The sequence below is a fragment of the Leucoraja erinacea genome, unplaced genomic scaffold (assembly GCF_028641065.1).
Source record: "Leucoraja erinacea ecotype New England unplaced genomic scaffold, Leri_hhj_1 Leri_176S, whole genome shotgun sequence".
Taxonomy (NCBI): domain Eukaryota; kingdom Metazoa; phylum Chordata; class Chondrichthyes; order Rajiformes; family Rajidae; genus Leucoraja; species Leucoraja erinaceus.
Genome location: NW_026576077.1, coordinates 7,907 through 31,878, shown reverse-complemented (window position 1 = coordinate 31,878; position 23,972 = coordinate 7,907). Strand labels below are relative to the sequence as shown.

The 23,972-nt window shown below is 48.3% G+C and overlaps 1 protein-coding gene and 1 non-coding gene across 3 annotated transcripts; both read right to left on the bottom strand.

The window, feature by feature from the left end:
• Window positions 1–1,761: 1,761 nt before the first annotated feature.
• LOC129716166 (galactose-3-O-sulfotransferase 2-like) lies at window positions 1,762–23,739 on the bottom strand. 2 transcript variants are annotated; one of them, XR_008726602.1, is made up of 8 exons: window positions 23,589–23,739; window positions 17,999–18,115; window positions 16,358–16,616; window positions 12,813–13,605; window positions 5,517–5,577; window positions 4,407–4,524; window positions 3,394–3,530; window positions 1,762–2,058 (listed from the first exon to the last, which is right to left on the bottom strand). XR_008726602.1 is itself a non-coding variant. In XM_055666044.1 (4 exons), exons 2-4 carry the CDS (start codon window positions 18,103–18,105, stop codon window positions 12,835–12,837), a joined length of 1,137 nt encoding a protein of 378 aa, XP_055522019.1. In that variant the 5' UTR covers window positions 18,106–18,115; window positions 23,589–23,739; the 3' UTR covers window positions 10,402–12,834. The 2 variants fall into 2 exon arrangements, 1 of the variants encoding a protein (XP_055522019.1); XM_055666044.1 differs by lacking the exons at window positions 1,762–2,058; window positions 3,394–3,530; window positions 4,407–4,524; window positions 5,517–5,577 and having other exon boundaries at window positions 10,402–13,605.
• LOC129716170 (U2 spliceosomal RNA) lies at window positions 23,231–23,416 on the bottom strand. Its single transcript, XR_008726603.1, has one exon. It is a non-coding gene; the product is annotated as a U2 spliceosomal RNA (small nuclear RNA).
• Window positions 23,740–23,972: the final 233 nt, after the last annotated feature.

The following is a 23,972-nucleotide window of genomic DNA, read 5'->3' as shown; positions in this document are numbered from 1 at the left end:
GAAGGACGACACAGTGTTAAACTTCAGCTGTGAACCAGATACCAAACCTTGGGTTACACAGAAAGGCTGGAGAAACTCAGCGGGTGCAGCAGCATCTATGGAGCGAAGGAAATAGGCAATGTGTCATTTCTAAACAGTCAAACAGGATTGTTCAGCTTTGTACATCAGCCGGGTGGGTGTGTATCAGGAACTGATTCAGGGCTTGTGTGATCATGGGGTAACATGATACAATACGATAGAACCTCATTTATCCCAGGAGGGAAATTGATCTGCTAGCAGTCATAAAAACACAAAATACATGAAACATGAGATTAAAGTGAGGAGTGGAAAGGATTGGGGATGTGCAGAGATTGTGGGGAGGGGGGAGGGGAGTCAGTTTCAGTCTACCCCACCACAGAAGGGGGAGGAGTTGTACAGTTTGATAGCCACAGGGAAGAAGGATCTCCTGTGGCGTTCTGTGCTGCATCTTGGTGGGACCAGTCTGTTGCTGAAGGTGCTCCTCAGGTTGACCAGTGTGTTATGGAGGGGGTGTCCAGCATGCTCCGCAGTTTGAGGAGCATCCTCCCCTCCAAGAGCAACCTCCCATCAATCCATCTCCAACTCTGCCCCCAGGACAGAGCCAGCCTTCCCGATGAGTTTGTTGATCCTACTGACGTCTGAAGCCTTCGCCCTGCTGCTTCGGCTCACGGCAGCAAAGACGATGGCACTGGCCACCACCGATTGGTACAACATCTGCAGCATCTTACTGCAGATGTTGAAGGAGTGGAGCGTTCTGCGTTCATTGTGAGCTGTCAAAGAGTTGCTGCAATGAAGAGATTTGTCTGTTCTGAGGAAATATATAAATACGTTCATAGGATTGAAGAAAGGTCTCGACCCAAAACCTCACCCATTCCTTCTCTCCGGAAAGGCTGCCTGTCTCGCTGAGTTACTCCAGCATTCCATGTCTATTATGGGATTGTTATTTAGTTTAGTTTAGTTTAGAGATACAGCAGGGAATCTTCGGCCCACTAAGTCCACACCGACCAGCAGACCCCTCAAACTAGCACTATCCTACACACACAAGGGACAATTTACATTTATACCAAGCCAATTAACCTACAAACCTGTAGTAGTGTGGGAGGAAACTGAAGAACCAGGAGAAAACCCACACAGGTCACGGGGAGAGCGTGCAAACTCCGTACAGACAGCACCCGTGGTCTCTGGCCCTGTAAGCATTGTAAGGCAGCAACTCTACTGCTGCGCCACCGTGACCGCCCTAACAATTTGACAACAATTGTAATTATGTTTATAAAGGAACTGCAGGTGCTGGTTTATACTGAAGATAGGCACAAACTGCTGGAGTAACTCAGCGGGACCGGCAGCATCTCCACTGAAGATAGACACAAAACGCTGGAGTAACTCAGCGGGACCGGCAGCATCTCCACTGAAGATAGACACAAAACGCTGGAGTAACTCAGCGGGACCGGCAGCATCTCCACTGAAGATAGACACAAAACGCTGGAGTAACTCAGCGGGACCGGCAGCATCTCTGGAGAGGTAAGGAATGGGTGGCATTTTGGGTCGACACCCTTCTGCAGACTGAGAGTCAGGGTAGAGGCAGTCTAGAGATATGGAAGGGTGAGGTGTGAAAGCAACAGATCAAAGCAGACGATGCTAAGGAAATGCTTTTGTCTTTACTTCACTGGTTCTCTATACCACGTGTGGAGTAATATGATTATTATTTTGCATACAGATCAGTAAGGTTATTGTTGTACATATATACAATCCCCATTTAAGTACAGTATGTGTAATACCAGCCCACTGAGTCTATATGCAGGAGTGGCCAGGTATTGGGGCCATTTCCCTGCCACAGCTGTAGTTGGCCACAGAGGTTCATTGCATCCGTCGCCTCGGGTACCCGACGTTGAAGATTATTGAAGATGATGCCGTTTATGTTGAAGATTTGCAGTGATTCCCCGAGCCTCCTGTTGTTGTCGATCGGTTTGAGGGCTTTATGTTGACTGTTCCATCTTGCTCATTTAATGACACGTTCACACTGCCAGAGTTTAACCACAACTTCTGGAGAAAAGAAACAAAAACTAGACATGGCAACGTCCCCCGTAAGGCACAGGAGCAGAATTGGGGCATTAAATGCTCCCCCTATCACCTGACCCGCTGACTTACTCCAACACTCTGTGAAACGTCACCTATCCATGTTCCCCACAGATGCTGCCTGACCCGCTGAGTTACTCCAACACTCTGTGAAACGTCACCTATCCATGTTCCCCACAGATGCTGCCTGACCCGCTGAGTTACTCCAACACTCTGTGAAACGTCACCTATCCATGTTCCCCACAGATGCTGCCTGACCCGCTGAGTTACTCCAACACTCTGTGAAACGTCACCTATCTATGGAGCGACAGATGCTGCCTGACAACGTTTTACTCCAAACCCTCTGTGAAACGTACCTATCCAACGTTTCGGGCCGATGCTGCCCCCGGGTGAGTTACCCGAAAACGTCACCTATCTATATTCCCCACAGATGCTGCTGACCCGCTGAGTTACTCCAGCACTCTGTGAAACGTCACCTATCCATGTTCCCCACAGATACTGCCTGACCCGCTGAGTTACTCCAGCACTCTGTGAAACGTCACCTATAGGCAATGTTTTGGGCACAGATGCTGCCTGGACCCGCTAGGCAGTTACTCCAGCCGAAACCCGTGAAACATCGACCCGAAAACGTTACCTATTCCCCTCCATATGATGCTGCTGACCCGCTGAGTTACTCCAACACTCTGTGAAACGTCACCTATCCATGTTCCCCACAGATGCTGCCTGACCCGCTGAGTTACTCCAACACTCTGTGAAACGTCACCTATCCATGTTCTCCACAGATGCTGCCTGACCCGCTGAGTTACTCCAGCACTCTGTGTCCGTTTGTGCCTCTCATAATACGCCACAACTATAGGTGAAAAGTAGAGTTAAGAAGGACGAGGGGGAACCTCATTGTACCTTACCGAATAGTGAAAGGCCTGGATAGAGTGGATGTGGAGAGGATGTTTCCACTAGTGGGAGAGTCTAGAACCGGAGGGCACAGCCTCAGAATTAAAGGACGTTCTTTGAGGAAGAAGAAGAGAAGTAATTTCATTCGACAGAGGGTGGTGAAGCTGTGGAATTCTTTACCACAGGCGGCTGTGGAGGCCACATGTCAGTGGGTGTATTTAAGGCAGAGATAGATGGATTCTTGATCAGTGCAGGTGTCAGGGGTTATGGGGAGAAGGCAGGAGAATGGGGTTAGGAGGGAGAGACAGATCATCCATGATTGAATGGCGGAGTAGACTTGATGGGCCGAATGGCCTAATTCTGCTTCTATCCCATGATCTTATGACCTAAATGCTATTGTTCCCCACTCACGTTTGTGCCACTGCCAGAGAATATGGTGGTCAGGCCTCGGGCCTGGCTCGTGGGTCTCAGCACCTTTCCTGCCTTCAGCTCACACAGAAGGCCATCGTTACTCGGTGAAGGGGATGTCATGTTGAAATAGGTCTGCTCTGTAAAGATCAGGGAGAGACTTGTCACAAAAAGATGTTTATTACTGTCATCCCTGTTGTCTGAAGAAAGGGCTCGACCCAAAACGTCACCCATTGCTTCTCTCCAGAGATGCTGCCTGTCCCGCTTAGTTACTCCAGCACTTTGTGTCCATCTTACTGGTATTTCAGTCTGCCTCATGCTCTGATCAATTGCATTCAGCTCCACGTGCGAGCAGCGGGTAGAGCTGCTGCCTCACAGCTCCAGAGACCTGGGTTTGATCCTGACTACGGGTGCTGTCTGTACGGAGTTTGTACGCTCTCCCGTGACCTGCGTGGGTTTTCTCTGAGATCTTCCATTTCCTCCCACACCCCAAAGACCTACAGGCTTGTAGGTTAATTGGCTTGGTATAAATGTACAAACTCCGTACAGAGACGGCACCCGTGGTCAGGATCGAACCCGGGTCTCTGGCGCTGCAAGGCAGCAGCTCTACCCGCTGCGCTGCCCTTAATCCCAGTTTGCCGTGCAGTTCCTGGAGAGCAGAAACATAAAAAGCTGGAGAGACCCAAAACGTCACCTATCCATGTTCTCCACAGATGCTGCCTGACCCGCTGAGTTACTCCAGCACTCTGTGAAACGTCACCTATCCATGTTCTCCACAGATGCTGCCTAACCCGTTGAGTTACTCCAGCACTCTGTTTAAAACGTCACCTATCCATGTTCTCCACAGATGCTGCCTAACCCGTTGAGTTACTCCAGCACTCTGTGAAACGTCACCTATCCATGTTCTCCACAGATGCTGCCTAACCCGTTGAGTTACTCCAGCACTCTGTGAAACGTCACCTATTCATGTTCTCCACACATGCTGCCTAACCCGTTGAGTTACTCCACATACTGACCTTTGTTTGAGGACTGGAGAGAAGGTGTGGTCCTGCTACTCACTGGAGATTGTGGCTGTGGGTGAGACAGAGGCATGGACCTCGGTGGTAATCTGTGGTTGCAAGGCAGAGAGGGATCCTGAAACATAGAAACATAGACAATAGGTGCAGGAGTAGGCCATTCGGCACTTCCAGCCAGCATCCTCATTCTATATGATCATGGCTGATCATCCACAATCAGTACCCCGTTCCTGCTTTTTCCCCATATCCCCTGATTCCGTTAGCCCCAAGAATTAAATCTAACTCTCTCTTGAATACACTTGATGAATTGGCCTCCTCTCCCTTCTGTGGCAGAGAATCCCACAAATTCACAACTCTCTGGCTGAAAAAGTTTTTCCTCATCTCAGTCCTAAATGGCCGACCCCTTATTCTTAAACTGTGGCCTACAAAACTGTGACATACAGGTTTGTAGGTTAATTAGCTTCTGTAAGTTGTAAATTGTCCCCAGTGTGTAGGATAGTGCTAGTGTACGGGATGATCGCTGGTCAGCACAGACTCGGTGGGCCGAAGGGCCTGTTTCCACGCTGTATATCTAAAGTGTAAAACTCCATTGCAGTAATAACAAGGAACTGCAGATGCTGGATGATCAGCCAAAGATAGACCGAAGATCTTGGAGAAAACCCACGAGGGTCATGGGGTGAGCGTGCAAACTCTGTACAGACAGCACCTGTAGTCGGGATCGAACCTGGGTCTCCAGTGCTGTGAACTGCGCCATCAAGCTGCCCTTAGTCGGAGAGTCTAGGACCAGAGGGCACAGCCTCAGAATAAAAGGACGTTCCTTTAGGAAGGGGATGAGGAGGAATTTCTTTAGTCAGAGGGTGATGAATCTGTGGAATTCATTGCCACAGACGGCTGTGGGGGCCACAAGTCAGTGGTTATTTTTAAGGCAGAGATAGATAGATTCTTGATTAATACGGGTGTCAGAGGTTATGGGGAGAAGGCAGGAGAATTGGGATGGAGGGAGAGATAGATCAGCCGTGATTGAATGGCAGAGTAGACTTGATGGGCCGAATGCCCTCATTCTGCTCCGATTACGTATGAAATGCCCACGTTGATTTAAGATGGACTCACCTTGTTTTCCTCCATGTTTCGACTGTGAGCTCCAGGTTCAGTGTCGGGGTCTGTAAGGTAACTGGTGACAAGATTGTGTAGTGAAGATTCAGTCTTCCACAAATCCTGCCCTTAAACACATCAGAAACTACAGCGCAACAAGGAACAACAGCTGCTGGTTTACACAAAAGGACACAGTGTGCTGGAGTAACTCAGCGGGTCAGGCAACATCTGTGGAGAACATGGATAGGTGACGTTTCACAGAGTGCTGGAGTAACTCAGCGGGACAGGCAGCATCTGTGGAGAACATGGATAGGTGACGTTTCAGGACTGAGAGGGCTGCTGTTTGTCCCTGGGGTTACGGAGAGTTTGTTGGGTGATGTTTGCTTACACAGATCCACTCTTCGAATTTTGAATTGTGACTGGCTTGGATAGAGTGGATGTGGGGGAGGGATAGAGAGAGAGGGAATGCCGGGGCTACCTGATGTTAGAGAAATCAATGTTGATACAATTGTACTGTAAGCTGCCCAAGTGAAATATGAGGTGCTGTTCCTCCAATTTGCATTTAGCCTCACACTAACAATAGCGGAGCCCCGAGGCCAGATAGGTCCTCTGTGTGGGAATGGGAGGGGGAGTCCTCTGTGTGGGGTATTTAGCAACCGGGAGATCAGGTTCGACGTTAACGGAATCCTCTGGCAGCGACACAGAGTGTCTGTTGTGGGTTTAGAGCCCAGCTGACTGTCCACACTTGCCCGAGAGAGCAGTCGGGATCTATTGCAGGCGGGTCTGGTTCTCACCTTGAGTTGTGGCAAGTGGGGTCAACGCCGTCCACGCTGGCCCCACAGGTACAAGGATCAGCCCTGTGTTTGGGGAATGATTAACAGAAACTATGGCCACAGTATCAGCTGCCGCACTTCACAACACCCATTCATTGGCCACGTGAAACTGTTACACGCCCACACTTCACGCAACAAAACATAGGACTGTGTGCCAGTTTCATTTCCAGTTTATCTTTAGTTTCATTCTATTCATTCTACACGGCCATCGTAGAGTCTGTCCTCACCTTCTCCATCATGGTCTGGTTTGGCTCAGCCACCAAGCACGACACCTGGAGGCTGCAGCGAATCGTCCGATCAGCAGAGAAGGTTATTGGCTGCAACCTTCCCTCCATTGATGAACTGTACACTGCAAGGGCCAGGAAGCGAGCAGGCAAGATCATCTCTGACCCCTCTCACCCTGGCCACAAACTCTTTGAATCACTTCCCTCTGGAAGGCGACTCCGGACTGTCAAAGCTGCCACAGCCAGACATAAAAACAGTTTTTATCCACGAGTAGTTGCTCTACTCAACAGCCAAAAATCTGTAGCCTCCCTTTGATCTGGTATTTTGTTGGTTCACATGCTTGATCAATGGTGTTTTATCATTAATGTTTCATTATAATTAATGTTTAGTGTTTTCTGAGTCATCCGTAACTGTCACTGTACGTCATGTTGTTACTTGTGGGCAGAGCACCAAGGCAAATTCCTTGTATGTGAATACTTGGCCAATTAACTTACTTATTTACTTACTACTTTTTTAGTTTACTAGTTTACTTTTTTTAGTTTTAGTGAGTTTCATTTAGAAGTTTAGAGTTTAGAAGTTTAGTTTGCGACTGGGGTCCTGGCTCAAGAACATGGAGGGGAAAAAGGCCGGCAGCCTATTATTCTGGTGCTTTACCAGCTGTAGTAAATGGCACGCCAGCCTGCTTACCAGCTGCAGCGGCGACGGCTAGAATGATAGATACATCAATCCCTATCATTCTTGATCACCCGTGTGTAGTGAGTGTTCCTCATGTGGTAATGTTATTGAACTCAGCAACTACACAGCATTTCACAGCCGCTAGAAGAACAGAATGTGAAGTTATCCTTTTATCACATCCGAACTATACTTATACTTATAGCAGTGACCGCCTGCTATAAACCCAGCTACCTTTGTACCACTGCCAGAAGAAGATTGTGACCTGACCTGGTCCGATTTAGAAACATAGACACATAGACAATAGGTGCAGGAGCAGAGGCCATTCGGCCCTTCGAGCCTGCACCGCCATTCAATATGATCATGGCTGATCATCCAACTCAGTATCCCGTACCTGCCTTCTCTCCATACCCCCTGATCCCCTTAGCCACAAGGGCCACATCTAACTCCCTCTTAAATATAGCCAATGAACTGGCCTCAACTACCCTCTGTGGCAGGGAGTTCCAGAGATTCACCACTCTCTGTGTGAAAAAAAGTTCTTCGCATCTCGGTTTTAAAGGATTTCCCCCTTATCCTTAAGCTGTGACCCCTTGTCCTGGACTTCCCCAACATCGGGAACAATCTTCCTGCATCTAGCCTGTCCAACCCCTTAAGAATTTTGTAAGTTTCTATAAGATCCCCTCTCAATCTCCTAAATTCTAGAGAGTATATCCAAGTCTATCCAGTCTTTCTTCATAAGACAGTCCTGACATCCCAGGAATCAGTCTGGTGAACCGTCTCTGCACTCCCTCTATGGCAATAATGTCCTTCCTCAGATTTGGAGACCGAAACTGTACGCAATACTCCAGGTGTGGTCTCACCAAGACCCTGTACAACTGCAGTAGAACCTCCCTGCTCCTATACTCAAATCCTTTTGCAATGAAAGCTAACATACCATTTACTGACGGCTCTCCACACTGACCTAGCAATGACAGATTATTAGCCGGATATGCAGTGGTCACACCACACCAAGTGCTGGACGTGTACACTTTACCATCTGGAACCTCTGCTCAGGCAGCTGAGCTGATTGCCCTGACTCATGCCTCAATATTGGCAAAATATCAAAGTGCTAACATCTATACCGATTCTCGCTGTGCGTTTGGGGTTGTACATGACCTTGGGCAATTATAGAGAAATAGAGGATTCATCACATCAACAGGAATGAGTATTAAATCTGATAAACTGTCCTTACATTTATGGGATGCTATCCAAATGCCACCGCAAATTACAGTTAATAAATGCGAGGCTCATACATCATCAGATGCAGATGTATCAAAGGGCTGATTATGTAACTAAACAGATTGCCTTGAGGCAAACCCCGCAATTACAAAATGTTAAAATTAGATCTGCAGCTCAAAGAAAGTTCCCGAGTAGCATTGATGTGACCCAGTTACAGGATGTCCAGAGCCCAGCGTCACTCCAGGAACAGAATTCCGGATCCGAAGCAGAGTATTATCAAGACCCCATTGTCTGGGTCCACCCTGATGGGCAGGTAGTTTGCCCCAGGAGCCTATTTTTGCCCCTGTCTTGCCCAGCCAATGGACAGGCTCACATGGGAAAAGGGGGAGAGCACACGCATTGTCCTAGCACTGGTATGCACCAGGTCATAATTGATAGAGTTGCAAGAACATGTCTTGTATGTCAACAAAATAACAGAGGGAAGATGTCTACACAATGTAATCACCTGTAATGCACAACCTGAAATGTCTTTTGAGAATTTACAAATTAATTTTGTACATATGCTTGCAGCAAAGGATTTTAAGTACATTCTGATCATATTGATATGTTGTTCAGATGGGTGGAAGCACACTGCACTGGGAGGGATGATGCAAGGATGGTTGCCAATATTTTAATGAAAGAAATAATAGCTAGTTGGACATACCCATGGGAATAAACAGTGACAGAGGAACTAATTTCACCGATAAATTAGTTCAGACCTTGTCGAATGCTCTTGGGTTCCAGTGGATATTACACACCATATCAACCACAGTCCTCGGGGATGGTGGAAAGAATAAATGGGGAAATAAAAGCTACTTTGGCCACATTATGCCATCAAAATAGGTTGTTGTGGTTAGGTATGCCCTGAGAAATCAGAAAAATAGAAACACAGGCCTCATGAGATGTTGATGGGGCGGCTGATGACAACAGGAACTCAACCCCCGATGACTCCTGAGAAAGTAGCCCTGGTATGGAATGATGAAATAGCCTTAAGCCTCAAGCCATTTGTGAAACAATTGTTAAAATCTAAGAGAATGTTAAGCAAGACAAGTCCCGCCCGGCAGAAGGAAATACGCACCCGTTTAAACCAGGAGATCAGGTTTGTGTGAGCAAAAAACAAAATTTATGTCTCTTCTATGTAGAAATTACCATAATTGGTGCTGCTAATAGAAACATAGAAAATAGGTGTACATGCTATGGCAAGAATGGCAAGAATATCACAAAAATAACACAAACAGCAGGGAAAGTAAAATAAAAACCTGATTGGCTACATGCCACCAGATGTAAACTGCATCACACAGACGGAACCCTTGAGGAGAAGGAATAGGGCAAGTGCCCTACATTTTTATAATGATAAGATGATGATTAAAAGATGTCCAAATGTAGACATTACAAGAAACAGAATGAAGGTCGAAGTTGGAGCATGAAATTCAACAAACATATTTCACACAGAACACAGTGAACTCGCAGCTGAAAGAACAACATGCTTCCTTACCTAATTAGGATGTTGGGTTTGTGACCATACCCCTACGCAAGGGATCCCTTTGCGAGCTCAAGGACGGGTTCCAACCAAATTATATTCTGTCACATATGCCTCCATTTTTGCAACTGATTAATGAGAGAAAATATTAATATCCTTGCTTACTTAATTTTGATTGGAATACAACAAGGTAATGAAAGGGTGTTTGGATGTGACAATTGGCATCTCAACGTCTCAACCCCGAAACGTCACCCATTCCTTCTCTCCAGAGATGCTGCCTGTCCCGCTGAGTTACTCCAGCATTTTGTGCCTATCTTAAGTTTAAAGTAATCTTTATTAACCCTAGAGTGTACACATGCATAAAAGTCCCTGGCTTCTAATAAAGTCATGTTAGATTATCACTGAATCACAAGAATGGAGTCAGATACTATCCCTGTGAGATTTTAGATTTGTTTATTATTGTCACGTGTATCGAGGTACAATGAAAATTATTTTTGTTGCGTGATATCCAATCAGCGGAAAGACTATACATGATTACAATCTAGCCGTCCACAGTGTACAGATACAGGATGAAGGGAATAATGTTTAGTGCAAGATAAAGTCTAGTAATGTCCAATTAAAGATAATCCGAGGGTCTCCAATGAGGTAGATGGAGGTCAGGACTGCTCTCTAGTTGGTGAGAGGACGGTTCAGTTGCCTGATAACAGCCGGGAAGAAACTGTACCTGAATTTGGAGGTGTGTGTTTTCACACTTCTGTACCTCTTGCCCGATGGGAGAGGGGAGAAACATAGAAACATAGAAAATAGGTGCAGGAGTAGAGGCCATTCGGCCCTTCGAGCCTGCACCGCCATTCAATATGATCATGGCTGATCATCCAACTCAGTATCCTGTACCTGCCTTCTCTCCATACCCCCTGATCCCTTTAGCCACAAGGGCCACATCTAACTCCCTCTTAAATATAGCCAATGAACTGGCCACAACTACCTTCTGTGGCTGAGAATTCCAGAGATTCACCACTCTCTGTGTGAAAAATGTTTTTCTCATCTCGTCCTAAAAGATTTCCCCCTTATCCTTAAACTGTGACCCCTTGTTCTGGACTTCCCCAACATCAGGAACAATCTTCCTGCATCTAGCCTGTCCAACCCCTTAAGAATTTTGTAAGTTTCTATAAGATTCCCCCTCAATCAACTAAATTCTAGCGAGTACAAGCCGAGCCTATCCAGTGTTTCTTCATATGAAAGTCCTGACATCCCAGGAATCAGTCTGGTGAACCTTCTCTGTACTCCTTCTATGGCGAGAATGTCTTTCCTCAGATTAGGGGACCAAAACTGTACACAATACTCCAGGTGTGGTCTCACCAAGACCCTGTACAACTGCAGTAGAACCTCCCTGCTCCTATACTCAAATCCTTTTGCTATGAATGCTAACATACTATTTGCTTTCTTCACTGCCTGCTGCACCTGCATGCCTACTTTCAATGACTGGTGTACCATGACACTCAGGTCTTGTTGCATCTCCCCTTTTCCTAATTGGCCACCATTCAGATAATAGTCTACTTTCCTGTTTTTGTCACCAAAGTGGATAACCTCACATTTATCCACATTAATACAGCATCTGCCATGCATTTGTCCACTCACCCAACCTATCCAAGTCACCTGGCATCCTCCTCACAGCTAAGAGGGAGAAAAAGAAGTGACCGGGTGAGACTGGCCTTGTGGAGGCTGGTGGCCTTGTGGAGGCTGGTCCTTGGATGGGGGGGGGAGGAAGGGGAGATAGTTTAGCCGGGACATCCCGTATTTGGGCTAAATTGGTTTGTCCCGTACGGGACCGCCCTTGTCCTGTATTTGACTGCTACTACTCGGGTCGAGGTGACTGTCGTGTCAGAGCGCCACGTCCGGCCCAGCCTCACCCGTCCCGACGTAGTGCAGCCCATAGAGTGCAACAGCAGCAGCACCTCACCCGTGGCCCCGTCGGTCGGTCGGCAGCCCGGCCAGCTGTCCGACCTTCGATTACCACCGACACCATCGCCCCTCCTTCTCATGGCCGATCATCGGTTCATGAGTTGGATGGGGTACTGGACTCTGCCCTGGGGTGCTGGACTTTGCCCCCGGCACCTGGGCCAAAACCGCTTATCTGGCCTGCAGTCCAGGATCCAGGCCAACTCATCATTCACCCAGCCACGGCTGAGTCGCCCAACGGATTGCCTTCGGGAATTTGTCCTATATTTTGGCATTCTGTCCCTTATTTAGGAATGAGAAAGTTGGCAACGCTACCTGTCACAAACCACCCTTTATGCATTACAACATTCTTGTTCCACCTTGCACAATTCTGAAGGTCAAACACTTCCACATCATTCAACTAAAGGTTAAATATACACACCCTTTTGGCATTGTCCTGCCTTAATGTTATCAAACTGCCCCTCCCCGACACATCCCTTGCCTGCGATATTTGCCCAGAGACATATCATGGAAAGTTCTGGAACCTCCCACAGCCAGATAGTCACATCACGTTCCCTTGTCTTCACATTCCAGCTATTTTCCATCTTCATATCTATTGTCATATCTATTTGACCCCCATATCTGAGGAAGGATGTGCTGGCTCTGGAGAGGGTCCAGAGCAGGTTTATGAGAATGATTCCAGGGATGAGTGGGTTAACATATGATGAGCGTTTGTCGGCGCTGGGCCTGTAGAGATTAAAGATACAGAAAAGAAACAGGCCCTTCGGCCCACCGTGTCTACACTGGCCTGCGATCATTTACACTTATACCAAGCCAATTAACCCACAAGCCTGCACCATTGGTTCATGACTAAACACTAACACCTTTCTACACGCTGGCCGGAGTCACCTTGCTGAGGTGCAAGGGTTGTCTACCCCTGTTTTCTCTGTAGACGATTGAGATACTTTCTCTCTGGGAGAACCATCTTGATGCACATTTCCTTGGTTTCTCTGGTCAAGTTGTCTTTCAGGAGATAACCAATGATCTTGGCATTGCCATAGTTGGGTGATTTGATGTAACTGGAGCTCTTGCTTTTGGCCTCAGGTGTGCTGCTTTGCAGACAGATATCTTGGATTTTCTGGCGAAGATGGCGGAGATGCTTGACGTCTCTCTCCATCCTGTCCACCCCGTACCGTTCCACCCTTTGCCAGAAGGACGTGTTGAAGTGGCGGTAGAGATGCCAGTCCAGGGCATTCCAGCGCTGGAGGGTGGAGAGAAGATCAGGGGGGAGTGAGCTTCTGGTCGAGGGGTCACGGGCGTTGAGCTGGAAGGACACCATGTCCTCCATGTCCCAACAGAGAGCCTCCCGCAACAAGACCAGCGACTGGTCAAAGTACTCGGCCAGCAAGACCAGATGGAAGGTAGAGTCGAACTCCTTGAGGGTTTGGTCAACGTGAGGTCCTTCAGCCCCTGCCTCCGCGTCCCCACCAAGATCAAACCACAACAAGTTATGGGCATAGAAGCTGTTCAGTGTTTTAGGATTGAACACCTTGTCCAGCTTCCTCACAAACTCAGTCAGGGTCTTCACGGCACCAAAGACCGGGGCAACGCTGTGGAAGTAGGGAAACGCCGACTCTGCCACGCTGTCTGGGTTCCGCAGGATGGTGAAGATGAAAGAGTCGTTGCCCATCACCTTCTTCACCTGCGGATGGGGAGAGAAAGACCAACATCAGATCCCACTCTCACTCCCGTCCACTGGTATATACACACGAGGATATCTGTACACTAACGTGTATATATACTACAATACCACTGTGTACTAACATGTATATATACTACAATATCACTGTGTACTAACATGTATATATACTACAATATCACTGTGCACCAACATGTATATATACTACAACATTACTGTGCACCAACATGTATATATACTACAATATTACTGTGCACCAACATGTATATATACTACAATATCACTGTGCACCAACATGTATATATACTACAACATTACTGTGCACCAACATGTATATATACTACAATATCATTGTGTACTAACATGTATATATACTACAATATCACTGTACCAACATGTATATATACTACAATATCACTGTGTACTAACGTATATATACTACAATATCACTGTGTACTAACATGTATATATACTACAATATCACTGTGTACTAACATGTATATATACTACAATATCACTGTGTACTAACATGTATATATACTATCACTGTGTACTAACGTATATATACTACAATATCACTGTGTACTAACATGTATATATACTACAATATCACTGTGTACTAACATGTATATATACTACAATATCACTGTACCAACATGTATATATACTACAATATCATTGTGTACTAACATGTATATATACTACAATATCACTGTGTACTAACATGTATATATACTACAATATCACTGTGCACCAACATGTATATATACTACAATATCATTGTGTACTAACATGTATATATACTACAATATCACTGTACCAACATGTATATATACTACAATATCACTGTGTACTAACGTATATATACTACAATATCACTGTGTATTAACATGTATATATACTACAATATCACTGTCAGAGGGTCACTGAGTGATACAGTGTGGAAACAGGCCCTTCGGCCCAACTTGTCCACACTGGCCAACAAAGTCCCAGCTTCACTAGTCCCACTTGCCTGCGCTTGGTCCATATCCCTCCAAACCTGTCCTATCCATGTACCTGTCTGACTGTTTCTTAAATGTTGGGATAGTCCCAGCCTCCTCTGGCAGCTCGTTCCATACACCCACCCCTCTTTGTGTGAAAAAGTTACCCCTCAGATTCCTATCAAATTTTTTCCCCTTCATCTTGAACCTTTGTCCTCTGGCCCTCGATTCCCCTACTCTGGGCAAGAGACTCTGTGCATCTACCCAAACTATTCCTCTCATGATTTCATACACCTCTATACGATATCCCCCTGCGCTTCATGGAATAGAGACCTAGCCTACTCAACCTCTCCCTATAGCTCACACCCTCTAGTCCTGGCAACATCCTCACAAATCATCTTTGAATCCTTTCAAGCTTGACAATATCTTTCCTATAACATGGTGCCCTGAACTGAGCACAATACTCTTAATGCGGTCTCACCAACGTCTTGTACAACTGCAACATGACCTCTCAACGTCTATACTCAATATACTCTGACTGATGCTATGAGAATGCAGGGTGACTTGGACAGGTTGGATGAGAGGGCAGATGCATGGCAGATGCAGTTTAATGTGGATAAATGAGAGGTTATCCACTTTGGTGGCAAGAACAGGAAGGCAGATTATTATCTGAATAATATCAAGTTAGGAAAAGGGGAAGTACAACGAGATCTGGGTGTCCTTGTACATCAGTCAATGAAAGTAAGCATGCAGGTCTAGCAGGCAGTGAAGAAAGCTAATGGCAATGTTCACCTTCATAACAAGAGGAGTTGAGTAAAGAGGTCCTTCTGCAGTTGTCCAGGGCCCTGGTGAGACCACACCTGGAGTATTGTGTGCAGTTTTGGTCTCCAAATTTGAGGAAGGACATTCTTGCTATTGAGGGAGTGCAGCGTAGGTTTACAAGGTTAATCCCTGGATGACGGGACTGTCATATGTTAAAAGAATGAAGACTATGCTTGTATACTCAGGAATTTAGAAGGATGAGAGGGGATCTTATTGAAACATATAAGATCATTAAGGGATTGGACATGCTAGATGCAGGAAACATGTTCCCGATGTTAGGGGAGTCCAAAACCAGGGCCACGGTTTAAGAATAAAGGGTCGGCCATTTAGAACAGAGATGAGGAAAAAACTTTTTGCCCAAAGTGTTGTGAATCTGCGGAATTCTCTGCCTCAGAAAGTAGTGGAGGCTGATTCTCTAGATGCTTCCAAAAGAGAGTTATATAGAGCTCTTAAAGATAGTGGAGTCAGGGGATATGGGGAGAAGGCAGGAACGGGGTACTGATTGGGGATGATCAGCCATGATCACATTGAATGTCGGTGCTGGCTCGAGGGGCCGAATGACCTGCTCCTGCACCTTTTGTCTATTGTCTATCTTTCATTCATTATTCTATATAGCTCTACATCATCATCTATATCTCTCGTTTCCCTTTCCCCAGACTAGTCTGAAGAAGGGTCTCGACCTGAAACTTGAACCAAAGCCTCCTTTTCTGCCTGTGAGTATCTCCTTTCTACCAATGATCCATTCCTTCTCTCCAGAGATGCTGCCTGTCCCACTGAGTTACACCTGCTTTTAGTGCTGTTAGATTGATTAGTATGGGTGTCAGGGGTTATGGGGAGAAGGCAGGAGAATGGGGTTAGGAGGGAGAGATAGATCAGATACGATTGAATGGTGGAATAGACTTGATGGGCTGAATGGCCTCATCCTGCTCCTATCCCTTATGAGATGGAGCTACCTCAGGCAGATTGAAGCGCATGTGGTTACAGATGATGTTGTATTCCTTGCCCGGATTCTTTGCAAAGTCTTTAACAAAGGTGGCCCTGAAGAGATTCGGGTAGCCCAGGTGATCATCAGGAGGCAGAGCGAAGGTGAGATTCTTGGCATCTCCGTAGCGGTACAGGAGGTTCAGCACAGTGCTGCTTCCCGTCTTGTGGATCTTCATAAATGCCACGTGTTTCCTGGGTGTGCAGGGAACTTCCCGAGAGAACCTGTACCTGTTCACAAACCAGAGGTCAGGTCACAGCCAACAGCACAGTTTCACACAAGTCTGATCGGAGGAACAGCATCTCATATTTCACCTGATAGACACAAAAGCTGGAGTAACTCAGCGACTCAGGCAGCATCTGTGGAGAACATGGATAGGTGACGTTTCACAGAGTGCTGGAGTAACTCAGCGGGTCAGGCAGCATCTCTGGAGAGAAGGAATGGGTGACATTTCGGGTCTATGGGTGACATTTCGGGTCTATGACAATAAACTAGTCAGTGGACGTTGGACAGGAGGTACACAAAAATACTGGAGAAACTCAGTGGGTGCAGCAGCATCTATGGAGCTAAGGAAATAGGCAACGTTTCGGGCCGAAACCCTTCTTCAGACTGATGGGGGGTGGGAGGGGAGAAGGAAGGAAAAAGGGAGTAGGAGGAGCCCGAGGGCGGGGGGATGGGAGGAGACAGCTCGAGGGTTAAGGAAGGGGAGGAGACAGCAAGGGCTAGCAAAACTGGGAGAATTCAACGTTCATGCCATCCAGACGCAAGCAACCCAGGCGGAATATGAGGTGCTGTTCCTCCAATTTCCGGTGTTGCTCACTCTGGCAATGGAGGAGACCCAGGACAGAGAGGTTGGATTGGGAATGGGAGGGGGAGTTGAAGTGCTGAGCCACCGGGAGGTCAGGTAGGTTATTGCAGACTGAGCGGAGGTGTTTGGCGAAACGATTGCCCAACCTACGCTTAGTCTCCCCGATGTAAATCAGCTGACATCTAGAACAGCGGATGCAGTAGATGAGGTTGGAGGAGATACAGGTGAACCTTTGTCGCACCTGGAACGATTGCTTGGATCCTTGAATGGAGTCGAGGGGGGAGGTGAAGGGACAGGTGTTGCATTTCTTGCGGTTGCACCGGAAAGTGCCCGGGGAGGGGGTGGTACGGGAGGGAAGGGAAGAATTGACAAGGGAGTTATGGAGGGAGCGGTCTTTGCGGAAGGCAGATATGGGGGGAGATGAGAAGATGTGGCGAGTGGTGGGGTCACGTTGGAGGTGGCGGAAATGGCGGAGGATTATGTGTTGTATTTGCCGGCTGGTGGGTTGAAAGGTGAGGACCAGGGGGACTCTGCCCTTGTTGCGAGTGCGGGGATGGGGAGAGAGAGCAGTGTTGCGGGGTATGGATGAGACCCTGGTGCGAGCCTCATCTATGGTGGCGGAGGGGAATCCCCGCTCCCTGAAGAACGAGGATATTTCTGATGCCCTGGTGTGGACATTGGACATGTTGGTTATCAAGGATTAGTTGGGCCGAAGGGCCTGTGTGTGTGCGGCATGGCGCAATGACTATCAAGGCAGAGGAGAGAGGGTGACAGAGAGAGGTTGTAGTCCAGGGTTAGACTTACCCATTCACTGCAGAGAGGTAGACCAACCTAGCAATGAAGGTCAGACAGCTGGCCACCGCCAGCATCAGGAACATCTTCCCAGTTCGTCCTTTGCAACGACTGAACATTCTCGCTTACCTGAACAACAGGGAAACACTGTTAGGATTCACCCACACCGACCTCACAGTTAGAATACGGATACAGACCCTTCGGCTCGCCCTGTCCATGTTCACCCCACTTAAACCTTCAGTCTGAAAAAGGGTCTCGACTCAAAACATCACCCAGGTCCAGAGATTTACAAGAATGATTCCAGGAATGAGTGGCTTAACATTTGATGAGCGTTTGACAGCACTGGGCCTGTACTCGCTGGAGTTTAGAAGGATGAGAGGGTACCTCATTGAAAGGTACAGACTAATGAAAGGCATCGATAGAGTGGATGTGGACAGGATGTTTCCACTGGTGGGAGAGTCTAGGACCAGAGACAGCTAGGACAGCTTCAGAATTAAAGGGCGCTCTTTTAGAAAGGAGGTGAGGAGGAATTTCTTTAGTCAGAGGGTGGTGAATCTGTGGAACTCATTGCCACAGACGGCTGTGGAGACCAAGTTAGTGGATATTTTTAACGCAGAGATGGACAAATTCTTGATTAGAATGGATGTCAAGGGTTATGGGGAGAAGGAAGGAAAATGGGATTAGGAGGCAGAGATCAGCCATGATTGAATGGCGGAGTCGTCTTGAAGGGCCAAAGGCCTTATTCTACTATAACTTGTGGATCAGTCTGAAGTTGGGTCCTGACCCAAAATGTCACCTATCCATGTTCCCCAGAGATGCTGCCTGACCGCTGAGTTACTCCAGCACTCTGAAACGTCGCCTATCCATGTTCTCCACAGCTGCTGCCTGACTCACTCAGTTACTCCAGCACTCTGCGAAACATCGCCAATCCATGTTCTCCACAGATGCTGCCTGACCCGCTGAGTTACTCCGGCGCTCTGTGAAACGTCACCTATCCATGTTCTCCACAGATGCTGCTTGACCCGCTGAGTTACTCCAGCACTCTGACACGTCGCCTATCCATGTTCTCTACAGATGCTGCCTGACCCGCTGAGTTACTCCGGCGCTCTGTGAACGTCACCTATCCATGTTCTCCACAGATGCTGCCTGACCCGCTGAGTTACTCCAGCACTCTGTGAAACGTCACCTATCCATGTTCTCCACAGATGCTGCCTGACTCACTCAGTTACTCCAGCACTCTGTGTGTGTCTACTTGTTTTGCTGGCTGGGAAAGTAACTGGCACTATTGCATTGGATTGGTGCCCGTGGCTACTGGGTGTGGGCGTATTAATAACATCATCAAGGAGTAGAATAAAAATATGTGCATCTCTTTGTAATGTGGCATCTGTCCAATGAGTACATTAATAACCTGACATCATCTTGCGTCATTCTCCTGCATTTCAGGGAGCGGAGTCCCAGCCGTGTTAACCACATTCTGAACCTCAGGCCCTCGAGTCTTGCAACATCCACGTGAACATTCTCTGCCCCCTCCCCACCCTGTTGCATTGCTGTGTGTTGTGATTTAAAGACATAGTGTGGAAACAAGCCCTTCGGCCCACCGGCTCTATGCCGACTGTTGATCACTGGTTCCATGTTATCCCATTTCCTCATCCACTCCCTGCACACGAGGGGGACAATTAACTTTCAAACCCACACGTCTTTGTGATGTGGGAGGAAACCAGAGGGCGATATGGTGGCGCAGCGGGTAGAGCTGCTGCCTCACAGCGCCAGAGACCCGGGTTCATTCCTGGTTCTCTCTCTCTATCTCTACCTCTCCCTCTCTCTCTCTCTTTCCCTCTCTCTCTCCCTCTCCCCCTCTCTTCTGTCCCCACCCTCACTCCAACAGACTTGAGTGGCTGCACCTTATTCTGTGTTGAGTGGAACTTTTGGCCTTGACTTGTCTATTGAACACATGGAGAGAATACTCAATCGATACGGCCAACCAGCAGGGTACAATACAGTGCCTGATGTAGATTCACAAACAACCACATCTAGTCGCTTGCTGCTTCAGGAGTTTGTGAAACATGAGTCACAGAGTCACACTTTTTTTTAAATTTCAAAATAGACTTTATTCAATTGATAAATATATACAATTCCTGAACCATTCAAACAAACAAAATTCATCCGACATTTTCGGAGACTACAAATTTTTCCAGTACCATATTTTTACATTTGTCAAATTTCACCAAACAGTCCCCCACCCCATGCCACTCTGTGGCCCCTGTCCCCCACCCACCCTGTGCCACTCTGTGGCCCCTGTCCAAGTAATAAATATATACAATGTGTACACAGTGCGAAAATTCCATCTGACATTTTCGTCGGCTATAGAGATTGTTCAATACCGTTTATAAGTCTTTTAAGTTCCACAAAAATGTCCCCCACCCGTGCCACTCATGTGGCCCCCTGGCGTGGGATACCTTCCCTTAATTTAATTTTGAGGGGTGTCTCTACCATACCGTGCCCCCCATGTCCAGCAGTGGAAGGACCCTAGACTGTGGCCCTCCCCCACCGAGCCTTGGCGTTGGCTGCACCAAGCTTCAGCGAGTCCCTTAGCACGTACTCCTGCAGTCTGCAGTGGGCCAGTCGGCAACATTCCCTGACGGACATCTCGCTCTGCTGGGTGGTGAGCAACGCTCGGGCAGACCAAAGAGCGTCTTTCACCGAGTTGATGACCCTCCAGCAGCACTCGATGTCAGTCTCTGAATGTGTCCCTGGGAACAGTCCGTAAATCACAGAGTCCTCTGTGACGGAGCTGTTCGGGATAAATCGTTCCAGGGACCCTTGCATACCTCTCCAGACTCTTTTTGCAAACCCACACTCTGCAAAGAGGTGGGCAACCGTCTCCTCTCCACCGCAACCGTCCCGGGGGCAGCGTGAGCTGGTGGTGAGGTTCCGACGGTGCAGGAAGGATCTAACTGGGAGGGCTCCCCTCACCGCCAGCCAAGCCAGGTCTTGGTGCTTGTTGGTCAGTTCTGGCGATGAGGCATTTTGCCAGACAAGCTGGGCAGTCTGCTCTGGAAACCATGCCACCGGATCCTGCCTGCAGGACATTCCGTGCTGACCACTGCCCGATGGACTTGTGGTCAAAGGTGTTGGTCCGGAAGAAGCTTTCCACAGACGACAGATGGGGCGGCAATGTCCAGCTGACTGGCACATTGCGTGGCATCTGCGCCAGGCCCATCCTTCGCAACACCGGGGACAGGTAGAACCTCAGCAGGTAATGACACTTAGTGCCCACGTGCCTTGGCTCTACACTCCGCCTGATGCAGCCACACACAAAGGTGGCCATCAGGGTGAGGGCGACGTTGGGCACGCTTTTACCCCCGTTGTCTGCCGACTTGTACATTGTGACCCGTCGCACCCGGTCCATCCTCGACCCCCAGATGAACTGGAAGACGGCCCGGGTGATCCCCGTGGCGTAGGAGGGAGGGACAGGCCACACTTGTGCCAAGTACAGCAGCCCCGAGAGCACCTCACACCTGATGACCAAATTTTTTCCGGTTATGGAGAGGGAGCGTTGCCTCCACAGCTCCAGCTTCCTCCCCACCTTGGCTATCCGCTCCAGCCAATTCTTGTTACTCGCCTCAGCCCCCCCGAACCAGATCCCCAGCACCTTCAAGAAGTCAGGCTTGATGGTGAAGGGGATGGAAGATCGGTCGGGCCAGTTGCCAAAGAGCATGGCCTCGCTCTTCCTGCGGTTCACCCTGGCTCCCGTGGCCGACTCAAACTGGTCGCAGATGCTGATCAATCTGCGGACCGACCTTGGATCCGAGCAGAAGACGGCGACATCGTCCATGTACAGGGAGGTCTTTACTTGAATGCCCCCACTGCCTGGCAATGTCACTCCTCTTATGCTCGCATCCTTCCTGATGGACTCGGCAAAAGGTTCAATACAGCAGACAAACAAGACAGGAGAGAGAGGGCAACCCTGCCTGACTCCAGACCTTAAAGGGAAACTGTCTGATTCCCACCCATTGATTTGGACTGCACTACGGATATTGGTGTAGAGCAGTTTGATCCAATTTCAGATTCCCTCCCCAAAACCCATTTTGGAGAGCACGTCCCTCATGTACGTGTGCGATATCCTGTCGAAGGCCTTCTCCTGGTCCAAGCTGACTAGGCAGGCATCCACCCGTCTGTCCTGCATGTAGGCGATGGTATCTCTCAGCAGCGCTAGGCTGTCTGAGATTTTTCTGCCAGGTACAGCACAGGTTTGGTCTGGGTGGATCACCTGTCCCAGAGCAGACTTGACCCGGTTGGCGATGGCCTTTAGACAGGATCTTGTAATCTACATTCAACAATGTTATGGGTTTCCAATTCTTTATATCCTTCATCTCCCCCTTCTGCTTATAGATTAGGGTGATGCTGCCCTTCCTCATGGAGTCTGACATGCTGCCTGCTAGAAGCATGTTGTTGTACACTTCCAGCAGTTCTGGGCCCACCCAGTCCCACAGAGCCGAATACAACTCGGCCGTTAAGCCATCGCTTCCGGGAGTTTTACTCGAGTCAAAGGAGCGGATGGAGCCAGTCAGCTCCTCTAGGGTCAGTGGTTGGTCCAGACTCTCCCGCTTGCTGTCCTCCAAGACCTCCGTGATAGAGGACAGGAAGTTCTGGGAGGCGGTGCTGTCTGTGGCCTTTCTGTCATACAAATCCGTGTAAAAGGATTTGCAGACCCTCAGCATGTCTGTCTGTGAGGATGCTACCGAGCCGTCCTCCTCCCTAAGGCTGTTGATCACAGAGCTCCCCCTGTGAACCTTATGGAAGAAGAAACGTGAGCACGTCTCATCCTGCTCCACATGGCGGACCCTAGATCGGAAGATGATCTTGGAGGATTCAGAGGTAAAGAGCCGAGCTTGCCGGTCCTTCACCTCTCTAAGTTCCTCCCTCACATCCACCCCCCTCGACTGCAGAAGGAGCAGTTTGGGAGGGTGAAGAGTGGCTGCACTTTCAGCAATGACAGCGGAGTTTCATTCCCCTTCTCCTGGAAATCTTTCAGAAACTTTTGCCATCCCGTCGATAGCACAAAGGTAACATCGAAGTATCTGTTACCCGGGAGGTCCTGGAGGCAGTAGATATCTCTGGGCTCAAACTTGCAGGTCTCCAGCAAGACCTTCTTCACGAACATATCTCGACCGAAGGCCATCCCCTTGCTGAGGTCCTTTACACTAATCCTCAGGGTATTGCGGATACCCTGTCCTCTCGCTCCAATTGCAGCTGCCATTGCTACGATTCTACACAGCAATCTGCAGCTCTTGTCCTTAATGGACCGACATGACAGCTCTAACAAGAACAGATAGCCCTTTCACTGTTCTAATAAGAACAGATGTTCTCTTTTACCACAGATAAGAACAGATACTACATTTGATCTTAGCCAAAAGGCAGAGAAGCGGGCCCACCCTGGGTGATCAAGGTGTCTCCCCTCCCCTGTCACAGAATCACACTGCATGGAAACAGGCCCTTCGGCCCACCAGGCCCGTGCCAACCAGCGATCCCTGCACACTAACACTATCCTACACACACTAGGGATCATTTTTACATTTACCGAGCCAGTTTACTGACATACCTGTAGGTCTTTGGACCTCAGAAAGGTGTCTGCTGAATCAGTTAATCCGTTCCCTTGATCAGGTGAGACGAAAGCTTGAAGCTCGGAGCTGGAGAACAAGTGTGTGAATGAGCAGTGACTGCGTGTGTGAGCTTCAAGGAAGTGGGTGCGGTCGACTGTAGCAGTGGGAAGGTGGGAGGATACAGAACTATCTACCTGTATCATCATCTGTTGGCTTCGTTTCAAATGCCTGAGGGGCAAAGGAATAAGGACAAACAAGGCTTTATTGACAGGGAGGATGTCGAGATTGGTGGTGGTGGGGTCACATCTGGTGGGCAGGGGGTAACAACTAGCCCCCCCAAACAGTGGTGGGTGTATGGAACCAGCTGCCAGAGGAGGGAGTTG